The sequence below is a fragment of the Oryza sativa genome, chromosome 11 (genome assembly GCF_034140825.1).
Source record: "Oryza sativa Japonica Group chromosome 11, ASM3414082v1".
Classification (NCBI taxonomy): Eukaryota; Viridiplantae; Streptophyta; class Magnoliopsida; order Poales; family Poaceae; genus Oryza; species Oryza sativa.
Genome location: NC_089045.1, coordinates 19,147,706 through 19,158,179, shown reverse-complemented (window position 1 = coordinate 19,158,179; position 10,474 = coordinate 19,147,706). Strand labels below are relative to the sequence as shown.

The window sequence follows — 10,474 nt, the reverse complement described above, 5'->3', positions numbered from 1 at the left end:
TCTGATATTTGTCTTTGTCACCACGATATAGTTATGGCACATTTTACTACAGGACATCGCGACTTTGTGGTTTTAGCTGTAGGACACCGCACAAAGTCACTTTTGAGGGAAAACACTATCTAACCTTGGTTATTTGCCAGAGGACACTGTGTCCATTAAAATAGTGTATTCGTGCTGACGAGTCGATATGGGGCCCAAATTTCTACACAAAATGACCAAATTGCCCCTCCTTTCTTTTCGTCTTCCTCTCTTCTTCCTTTATCTCTTCCTCTTTCTCCCTCCACGGCGTCTCACAGGCGATGCGCCCACGGCTCAAGATGGCAGGCGTGGGGCGAGAGAGTCCCAACCGCCGGTGGCCGTGGTCGTCAGGCGAAACCTCCTGCTAGGTGCGCCTCGTCCAGACACCATGGCTAAGCTGCTGCCAGTGGTGCCTGAGCACTCCACAGCGGTGGCACGTCGATGGGGAGCAGCTGCAGCAGCTGCTGCTAGTGCTTGTGTGTGGCTTGCTACTGCACGATGTGGTGTTTGAGTGTTGCAATTTGGCTCAATGGAAAAAGGAAGAAATTGGAGAGGAGAGATTTGACTCTGTGATGTTGGTTGCTTGTGGATTAGCACAGAGAGGGGGAGAGTTCCGAGCTGTAATATATAACATTTATTTTGAGGTATATATTTAAGGAATCGTTTGGGACAAGATGTCACGGTCTATATGACCTTATTTTATAGTGGCACACACTATAACTGAGACATAAGTCATTACTCACAGTATAACTTCCATGCCATAACAATGTAGCAAAACAAGCTATAGCTAAATACATATCCATTGCCACAATAGTTGAGCCTCAGAGGCCCAATTAACTATGCCTGCATATCCAGCCATTAGTTAGAAAAGATAGAGCACTAGCAAAATGCACAAACTTTACCCCAACCAACCACAGCCTCTCACCCTCACTATAAATAAGCCCATTAATTTGTCCCAAGCAAAGCAAGCTCCTTGTGCCCACTTCTAGCTAGCTTCCAAGTTCCAACCAATTAACAAAATAACCAACAACACATATTACACAACTAAATCTCTCTTGTGCTTTGCTTGTTCCCTCCTATGTAGCATTAGCTTCATCCATTAGTAAAATTAATATCATTACTCACTACTCACTCTAGTTAAGGTTAGCTATCTATAGTTAGAGGAATTAAACCCTAATTACTATAGCTTTGTCTTCTTCTTCTTCTTCTTCTTCCCCTAGCTTAATTACCATGAGGAATGAAGTACTCTCCACCATTTTCTTGCTCCTCATCTTCTTCACCACAACCATAAACCCTAGCTCTTCACAGCTTCCATGGCTCTTCTCTCTCTTGTATCTCTCTCTGGCCATGGCGGTCGTCGCCTTGCCGCCGCTTCTTGCGAAACGCCATGGACATGCACGCCGGGTTAATGGCGGCGGCGCTGCCATTCCCGGGCCGCGGGGGTGGCCGCTGCTGGGGTCGCTCCCGGTGGTGTCCGGTCCGCTCATGCACCGCCGCCTCGCCGCGCTGGCCGACGCGCACGGCGGCGGCGCGCGGCGCCTGATGTCGCTGACGCTCGGCGCGACGCCCGTGGTGGTGAGCAGCCACCCGGACACGGTGCGGGAGATCCTCGCCGGCGCCGCGTTCCGCGACCGTCCCGCCAGGGCCGCGGCGCGGGAGCTCATGTTCCTCCGCGCCGTCGGCTTCGCCCCGGCCTCCGGAGACGACGGCGGCGCCTACTGGCGCCGCCTCCGCCGCGCCGCGGGCGCGGGCATGCTCTCCCCGCGCCGCGCCGCCGCGCTCGCCGCGCTGCGCGCCCGCGTCGCGCGCCGCACGTCCGAGGCCGTGTCCCGCGGCATGGCCGTGCCGCCCGGCCGCGTCGCCATGCGCGCCCTCCTCCACGCCGCCTCCCTCGACAACATGGTTGGCAGCGTGCTAGGGCTCGAACACCATGACCACCATGGCGGCGTCATCAGCGACATGGGTGACATGGTGAGGGAAGGGTACGAGCTGGTTGGCAAGTTCAACCTAGGAGACTACTACAGTACTACACAGTACCAGTGCCTGTGGGGGTTGCTGGATTTCCATGGGGTGGGGCCCAGGTGTCAGAGGCTGGCAGCTAGGGTTAGGGAGCAGTTTGGGAGGGTGATGGAGGAGAGGAGGAAGGTGAGTGACCTGCACAAGAGGGATGATCTTCTTAGCTACATGCTCTCCATGCCACAGGAGGAGAGGATTGAGGACTCTGATGTCATTGCTGTCCTCTGGGTGAGCTTACATGTTCTCTAGCTCCATCTTTTTTTGCTGCTACCTCAGTCTTATATTACTATCTCCATTTTCGTTTTTAAATAGAGGGATGCTATAGGACGGGATGAGCCGATACCTATCGGGTACCAGGCGATACTACCTCAGAGGTGTCATCCCGTTCGAACGGGATACCGTCGTGTAGCATCTTCCTTTTAAATATATGACACTGTTGATTTTTTAGATATGACGTTGAACCATTTGTCTTATTAAAAAAATATCTAAATATAACTTATTTTGCTGTGAGACCCGCTTTATCGATAAAGGTACTATAGACATGACTTATTCTTTTTATAGCTATACTAATTTTTTTTAATAATGAAGAGAATGTTATAATATCATGTTAAAAAGTAAAAAATATCATATATTTAAAAACGGTGGGAGTATATGTGCATGAGTGAGGCAAAAATTGGCTTGGAAGTAGGGTTAAACTAATTTTTGTGGCCGTGGCACTTTTTTTTGGGAGTGGGGGTAATAATTTATTGACAATTGGTGCAAAAATTAGTGGATAGAGCACCAAATAAGTAAGTGATAATAATGCATAAATTTCTACATAGTCGTACCTCAATTGTACTTTATGTACAATCACGTTAATAAATTAATCAGTACAATAAAGTTAGTTTAAGCTAGTCATGCTGGATTTTTGTTGGTACTCCTATATATTATCATGGTCCTTTTATTTTACACAATAAACATAACTTTTTGGATTCAATAATTAATCAATATATTTCATTCTTCACTGGTCTTTATTGATTACTCCCTTAGTCCCAAAATATATATAGCCCCGTAGTATTAGTTAAAATATATCCAATTCGGTTCTAAGTTGGTATATTTTGGAACAGAGGGAGTACTTATTTATGACCTAAATTCATATGCACTTTCATGCAAGTTTTTTTAATAAGCTGGACTATTTTGCATTAATAACTAATACTCCCTCCATTCCAAATTGATCTACATATAATTTTTTTGAGGTTATTTCTAAATGATCTATATATTTGTGTTTATTCATTAAGTATATTTGTTATTTGTGCATTGGAGTAAATGGACATTGATGCATGCATCCATGCACACAAGTATTTATAACTCACATGCAATATCTTGATTTGCTATTGGCTAGGAAATAGTGGGAATGGTGCATGCATAGAATTTGTTGCTAGAGTAAATATAGTATGAGAGAGTTATTAGCTTTTCTTGGTCTTGGTGTACCTATGAAATATATGTAGATCAATTTGTAATGGAGGGATTACGTGAGATCAATTGGCCCACACCTCGAAAGGCAAAAATAATGGGTGGGTCATCTCGCAGAAGCTCCTAATTATTAGGAGCAAATTCATTTGGCCAATTATTGATTGAGACATGGACAAGATTTGAGGGAAAATGAAGTGACAGACAGCGCTTAGTACCACTAGTATGTCCCTTTATGATGTTTCGACTTTCAACACTAGTAGCAAAATAACAAAGGCACTGTCGTTTCTTCAGGTAGGAAAAACATCACTCTTTCTAATGTTTGGTCTTGTCCATTGGATGCAGGAGATGATCTTTCGTGGGACAGATGTAGTTGCAATACTCCTGGAATGGGCCATGGCCCGGATGGTACTCCACCCAGACATCCAGTCCAAGGTGCAAGAAGAACTAGATAGGGCGGTGGGCCACCGGCCCATGACCGACTCGGACATCCCCAACCTTCGCTTCCTCCATTGTGTCATCAAGGAAACCCTCCGCATGCACCCGCCTGGCCCACTTCTCTCATGGGCCCGCTTGGCGGTGCATGATACCTATGTGGGCAAGCACCTAGTACCCGCAGGGACTACGGCAATGGTGAATATGTGGGCCATATCCCATGATGAGACGATATGGGGTGACCCATGGGTGTTTCGACCCGAAAGGTTTATGGAAGAGGATATCAATGTGTTGGGATCAGATTTAAGGTTGGCACCGTTTGGATCAGGTCGTCGGGTGTGCCCTGGACGGATGATGGGTCTCTCCACTGCCTATCTATGGTTTGGCCGGATGTTGCAAGAGTATAAGTGGGCAGCGGCTCAGCCGGTTAAACTTACGGAGTGCCTCCGTCTTTCTATGGAGATGAAGAAACCTTTGGTTTGTCATGCAGTTCCTCGTAGCAAAACTGGCTAAGCTAGCCAAGCTTGTATCATATAGGTGGTGTTAAAAGAGAACTTAAATGGTTTGTATGTAAATTAGGCAAATATACTTAGATGGTATCACTATGTGAAGCCATGTTTTTGACTTGATGAAGTTGTCAAGTAGACATGGAGAATTAGAAGATACGCAGGCGTAGGGCTGACTAATTTATTCCATGCAATCAGCCCTGTATGAATTATTATAATATGTTACTAAAATTTGTACTTGAGTTGCTATAGCATTTCTGCTTGTTAAGGTTTTATTTTAGTCGATTTTTTATTGCAGAATAGGTCGTCCTTTAGCATGTCGTAGATTTGGACCTAATTTTTACATGGTTGTCCTCAAGCTAGCCACCCCTAAAGTTAGGTCATGGATAAGCTAAACTTTATTTATACTCTACCATATTATTATCTTAAGGCTAACCTGAGGGTGAAGAGCCAATTTGATCCTTGATGATAATCTACTCATGGGACCATAGTTTGGTTCCTTCATTTTCCTTTCAGAATGGCCAGAAAATTCTTAAGGATTCTTGTTAGGCCAACCATGCCACCTATGATTTGTCATGCTAACGCTTATTCAGCTTTTGCTGACTTGGCTTAATGGGAATGACCTTTTTCATCGTCGTGATAATTGAAACAGGATCGTCGGATTCGTTAATTATGTTATATCTAGTACTAGAGTTTTTTTTTCTATATATGTATAAATAAATCATGAATAATATGATGTAGCACTCTCCTTTTTTTCAGTTTCCTTCCTTTTTGCATTGGCTTGTTCTAGTGCAAGAATATTGATATGATATTCTTGCAATATGGTCGAGCCAATAGGTTCTTGGACATGTACATAATAACCACTTTGCCTTTTTATGAATAGTTCTCTCCCAATACCATTAATTCCTTCACTATTCAGATCAGCTGCAGATCAGAAGGAAAACATCTTTAGAGCATATAACATCTGGATCAGAATCTTTCCATGGCTACACCTACACGCGAGAACCAGACCAGGTTCTTCATTATTAAGAATTAATGGTGAGGATACAGCCTCAAAAGTGAGGAATTATTCCCTGTTAAGAGAGAAATCTAGAGAGAGAGAGAGAGAGAGAGAGAGAGAGCGCATATACACTAGTAGTATGTAAGAAATAGATTTGTTGCTTTCACCAAATACACACACAAAAGAAAAATGAATGAGTCATACTTTTTTTTTACAGAATCAGATTCTCATTCTCTCTTTTAACAAAGGTGTTTCCTTGGCCAAACAGGCATTCCATGCATCTGCAGTTCTGCATCCATGGTTTTCAGGCAGAACAAGAGGCTTCTTTGTGCCCATGTATTTGTATAGAGTAAAATACACCAACGGTCCTTAAACTTGTCAGGAGGTTTCACTTAGGTCCACGAACTTGCAAAGCGCACATCAAGGTCCCTAAATTTGGTTTATTGTATCATCCCGGTCCAAAGCTGCGTTTGACTGTGGTCTTACCTACATGGCACACCACGTGGATAATGACATGGAATTTTTTTATTTTTTTCTCCCTTCTCCCTTCTTTTTTCTCTTTCTTCCTTCTTTTTTCTCGGTGGTGAGAGGCGGCACGAGGGGAGGGGTTGTCGCAGTGGTGAAAAAAGAAGGAAGAAGGGAGAAAAAAATAAAAAAAATCCATGTCATCGTTCACGTAGCGTGCCACGTAGGCAAAACCACGGTCAAACGCGGCTTTGGACCGGGATGATACAATAAACCAAGTTTAGGGACTTCGATGTACACTTTGCAATTTCGTGGACCTAAGTGAAACCTTCTGACAAGTTTAATGACCGCTGGTGCATTTTACTCTATTTGTATATAACAAAGCTCCTTCATTTGTATATAACAAAGCTGGAAGGAGCTTAGTTATGCCTTAGTCAATAAATCAAACTTGCATGAAGAATTGTGGATGAGCCCCACAGTTAATTGATTTACAATTAGACTGTGTACATGAAATTAAGGTAAAAACGATTAATGAAACGGAGCTAATACAAACATATATTTAAAATTTTACATGGAACATGAGAAGTTCTCATCTCAAAGGAAAACACAAGGATCTCAGACATTTTCAGCATAAGAAATCTGAAACTTTCAGTTGGAAAGGTTCAATGCAAACTTGCATATAGGAAATTCCAAATTAAAACACAATTTGGAGTGAAAACATATATATTTTTTCCAAATCCCTGTTTCGACCTAAGGGCCCCTTTAAATCGCAGGGTTGAAAAAATGGAGGAATAGTAAAAACAGATGATTCTGATAGGAATTGAAGTGTAAAATAGAGGATTGCAAAACACAGGAAAAACACATGAATGGTCGTTTGATTGGAGCGCAGGAAAAATGCAGGAATCGGATGAGAGAGATAGACTCAAAGGGAATTTTCCAAGACGTTAAAGCTCTTGCTATATTTCCTCCAAAATTCACATACAATGTGTCATTCCATAGAAATTTTATAGGATTTGAAAAACTTCAATCCTTTGAATTAAAGGGCCGAGTAGATAAATTTCCTATAGGATTTGAATCCTATGAAATTCCTACATGGGAAATGAAAGTTTCAATCTGAAAAAGGGTGATGTACAACAAACACTTGTTGAAACTTAGAAAGAAGATTCTCCATTTACCAATGAGCTCTGAGCTCAAATTTGGAAATGACACTGCATGCCAAGGAAACAAGGATGACTTTATATTGTACATTAGGTTTGTGCATTTGCGTACTTATAAAAAGGTTACCAATATGTTCATGAATGTGATAAACATGATTTCTTAGGGAAATAATAAATGAAGCACCATATTAGTCAAATCGATTATTTGCAACTGAAGTTTCTTTGATTTTTCTTGTGCCGTGCACATATGGTCATATTTTTCGAACATTTTTTATGGATTAATAATACACATGTTCCTACATGCTCTGCACTATTATATAACAAAACCAAAGTTCTTATTAATTATGTAGGGCAAATTAAACTAATTATGGAAAGACGACACCAAATCTAATCCAAGTCTACTCGAAAGAGACACAAACATAGGTTGGTCCTTGACACAAACAAAAGCTTATGCACACCACAAGAAAACCATTTGCAAATGCAACACACAAACCTTTTTCTTCTCCTTTACACCAGAAGAACCCCTACACACGCCGATGGCATGCATTGCCTAACATCCAAAACAGCTAGCTCACACTACACAAACACAAACAAATTAAACCATCATCATTAACATCTTAAACAGCTCACTAATCACTATCCTCCCTAACCACTAGCCAAAGCGACTAATTAAATTATTAAGCAAGAATACATAAGTGCCTAAGTTAACTAGTCATTATTATCCCTCACTAATCTAATTGAAGTATTAAACCTCGTATTTACACTGGTGAGTTGAGCTAGTGTGTACAGGGGTGTGTGTGTATGTACATGGATGCGCGACGTGTCGCGCTCAGTGCGCGACGCCGTCGGCGGCGGCGGCGGCCGCGGCGAGCCAGCGCGCGGCGGCGCACTGGGCGCGGTGGGCGCGCTTCCAGTCGAGCGCCTGGCACGCGCGCGAGCAGTAGCTGGCGGCGCCGCACACCGAGCACCGCCGGAACTCGTGCCGCCGCGTCTCCCGCCGCCCGCACCGCGCGTGCGAGCACAGCCGCAGGTCCTCGCCGCCGTCGTGCTCGCCGTCGCCGTGTTCGCCAGGGAGGCACCCCCGCGCCGCCGCCTTGGCGCGGTGCGAGTCCCACCACGCGACCATGAACCGGCTCACCGCGTCCTCGGCGGCGCTGCCGTCGTGGTGTCCGTGGTTGTGCTTCTTCCAGGAGAGGTGCTCGCGGGCGGCGGCGTGGAGGAGGAGGCGGCGGCCGGCGGGGGCGTCGCGGCGGGCGCCGTAGCCGTCCTGGAGGCAGTGGCCGAGCTCGCGGAGCGCCGGGGTGTGGCCTAGCCACGCGGCGCGCGCGCACAGCGCGACGCCCGCGCGCGCGTCCTTGTCCGCCTTGCCCCCGCCGCTGCCGTTGAACTGCACCACCGCCAGCGCGTACAGCGCCGGCGCGTGCCCGCCGCCCGCCGCGCGCCCCAGCAGCGCCGCCCCCGTCGCCCTGCTCCCCAGGCAGTAGAACCTCACCTGCACCGCCGCCGCCATCAGCCGACGAGATCGAACAAAAAAACAGAGCAAAGAAGCAGAGCAAGGGGAGCTTGGGTGACTCTCACCATGCCGAGGAAGTAGCAGGCGTGGAGGCTGCCGGCGGCCGCGCACCGCCGCAAGAACCGGTGAGCCGCCTCCGACCACGCGCCCCACCGCACCGCGACGGCCGCCGCCGACGCGCGCGACAGCACCGCCGGGTGCGTCGCGAGCTCCCGGAACCTCCTGCACCTGCGCCCGCGCGCGCACCCATGAGAAATCTCTTCGCCTCGACGGACGAACACGACACCGAGGGGGAATAAAAAAAAAAACAGAGCAGCAGCAGCAGCAGCCACATACGTGAGTGCCGCCGAGGCGACGTCGGCGGGGGACGCGGCGTTGGCGGCGAGCCTGGAGAGCACGACGAGGACGATGTCGTCGGGGAGCCGGTCGAACACGTCGGAGTCGTCGCCGTCGCCAGCCACCACCACCGCCCGCTTCTTCGCCGCTGGCGGCGAGCGAGGGCTCGCCGCGCCGCTCGCCATGGCGGAACACGGCGGCGCCGTCGCCGCCGCCGGGTGGACGCCGCGCCGCCTCCTAGGGCTCCTCATGGCTGGCTCGCCGGCGCGCGACGCGACGCGCGTGGCGCGGGGGCAGTGAGCTTTGGAGAGAGAGGAGGAGAGATCGATGGAGAGAGAGAGAGAGAGACAAATATATATATATATATATATACTCTATACGCACAAGTATACGTACGGACGCACGCATCCTCGCGTAATTTATACCGCGGGGGGTGAAATGACGGGTTTGCCCTCGGGGTGGATTCACCGCGCGGCCGCCGGCGGGGAGGTCGGCGCGGCGGCGGGGTCGGGGGGTTTGACCGCCGTAGTTGGGGTAATTTTGTTTCCATTTTTACCGGCGGGTCAGTTTAAAACAAGTGAACAAGAAAAGGAAACGGTATTTGGTTTTGCATCAAAATAGAACCATCGACGGCATGCATATTACTCCCTCCATCCCAAAATGTTTGACGCCGTTGACTTTTTTAAAAATATTTGACCGTTCGTCTTATTCAAAAAATTTAAGTAATTATTAATTCTTTTTGTATCATTTGATTTATTGTTAAATATACTTTCATGTATACATATAGTTTTACACATTTCATAAAAGTTTTTGAATAAAACGAATGGTCAAACATATTTAAAAAAGTCCACGGTGTCAAACATTTAGGGAAGGAGGGAGTAATTATTCTTTTCTTGCGAGAATGATCTTATTTCTTTTTGTTACATGATATTAGAGGCCGCGCACAAACACCACTACACACGCACACCATACCCACACGGTTAAGAATATGTCCTCTAACATGTTAGGAAACGATGGGCGAACAAACGATAAATAACAATAGATCAAACACAGAAGACACGAGATTTAACGTGGAAAACCCTCCCAAAACAGGAGAGAAAAAACCACGGGCGCCAGCCAGCAAAATATCTTCACTATATCTAAGGTGAGGTTACATCGCCGCACGGCGGCTTACAAGAGATATATATATATGGTGGAACCCTAAAAGGGATGACGATCCATACCAAGTTGGATCGTTAAAAACATTTGGATCACAACTCAACATAACACACGCTAAGAGAGTTAACTTGGGTCAGCGGTAAATCCATGATCTCACTATAAATGTGTTATTGGAAGCACATAAACTTATGTGGTAATATTTACGAGCGTTGAGATTTAAGCCTTTGTGAGTTTTGGGTGTGGTGGATCCACAATTCTACCACCATATTATCGGTGATTCCCATGATCATATTTGCTGAAAACAACCCGCCCATCAATTCTATATTTTTAAGTGACTTGTAGACACGATGCAAATGTTTGATTATTGATTTTTTTTTCTAATCATATTCATAAGTTACTAAATAAACTAGTTGTACGACAA

At 46.2% G+C, this 10,474-nt stretch overlaps 2 protein-coding genes across 4 annotated transcripts; one reads left to right on the top strand and one right to left on the bottom strand.

The window, feature by feature from the left end:
• Nucleotides 1–762: 762 nt before the first annotated feature.
• On the top strand, nucleotides 763–4,678 carry LOC4350534 (cytochrome P450 78A5). Of its 2 annotated transcripts, XR_010737674.1 has the most exons (3): nucleotides 763–2,262; nucleotides 2,347–3,706; nucleotides 3,829–4,678. XR_010737674.1 is itself a non-coding variant. In XM_015760006.3 (2 exons), exons 1-2 carry the CDS (start codon nucleotides 1,249–1,251, stop codon nucleotides 4,429–4,431), a joined length of 1,617 nt encoding a protein of 538 aa, XP_015615492.1. In that variant the 5' UTR covers nucleotides 763–1,248; the 3' UTR covers nucleotides 4,432–4,678. The 2 variants fall into 2 exon arrangements, 1 of the variants encoding a protein (XP_015615492.1); XM_015760006.3 differs by lacking the exon at nucleotides 2,347–3,706.
• Nucleotides 4,679–7,517: 2,839 nt separating this feature from the next.
• LOC9272396 (F-box protein At5g50450) lies at nucleotides 7,518–9,224 on the bottom strand. Of its 2 annotated transcripts, none has more exons than XM_015760429.3 (3): nucleotides 8,896–9,224; nucleotides 8,625–8,787; nucleotides 7,518–8,538 (listed from the first exon to the last, which is right to left on the bottom strand). In XM_015760429.3, exons 1-3 carry the CDS (start codon nucleotides 9,144–9,146, stop codon nucleotides 7,876–7,878), a joined length of 1,077 nt encoding a protein of 358 aa, XP_015615915.1. In that variant the 5' UTR covers nucleotides 9,147–9,224; the 3' UTR covers nucleotides 7,518–7,875. The 2 variants fall into 2 exon arrangements, with proteins under 2 accessions (XP_015615915.1, XP_066161829.1); XM_066305732.1 differs by having other exon boundaries at nucleotides 8,625–8,781.
• Nucleotides 9,225–10,474: the final 1,250 nt, after the last annotated feature.

Excerpts from the sequence above, each read along its gene's own strand:
- LOC4350534 (XM_015760006.3), top strand. The coding sequence starts at position 1,249 with ATGAGGAATGAAGTACTCTCCACCATTTTCTTGCTCCTCATCTTCTTC. Across the intron at positions 2,263-3,828 it reads ATGTCATTGCTGTCCTCTGG|GAGATGATCTTTCGTGGGAC; the intron begins GTGAGCTTACAT and ends CATTGGATGCAG.
- LOC9272396 (XM_015760429.3), bottom strand. The coding sequence starts at position 9,146 with ATGAGGAGCCCTAGGAGGCGGCGCGGCGTCCACCCGGCGGCGGCGACG. Across the intron at positions 8,788-8,895 it reads GTCGCCTCGGCGGCACTCAC|GTGCAGGAGGTTCCGGGAGC; the intron begins GTATGTGGCTGC and ends GCGCGGGCGCAG. Across the intron at positions 8,539-8,624 it reads CCTGCTACTTCCTCGGCATG|GTGAGGTTCTACTGCCTGGG; the intron begins GTGAGAGTCACC and ends GCGGCGGTGCAG.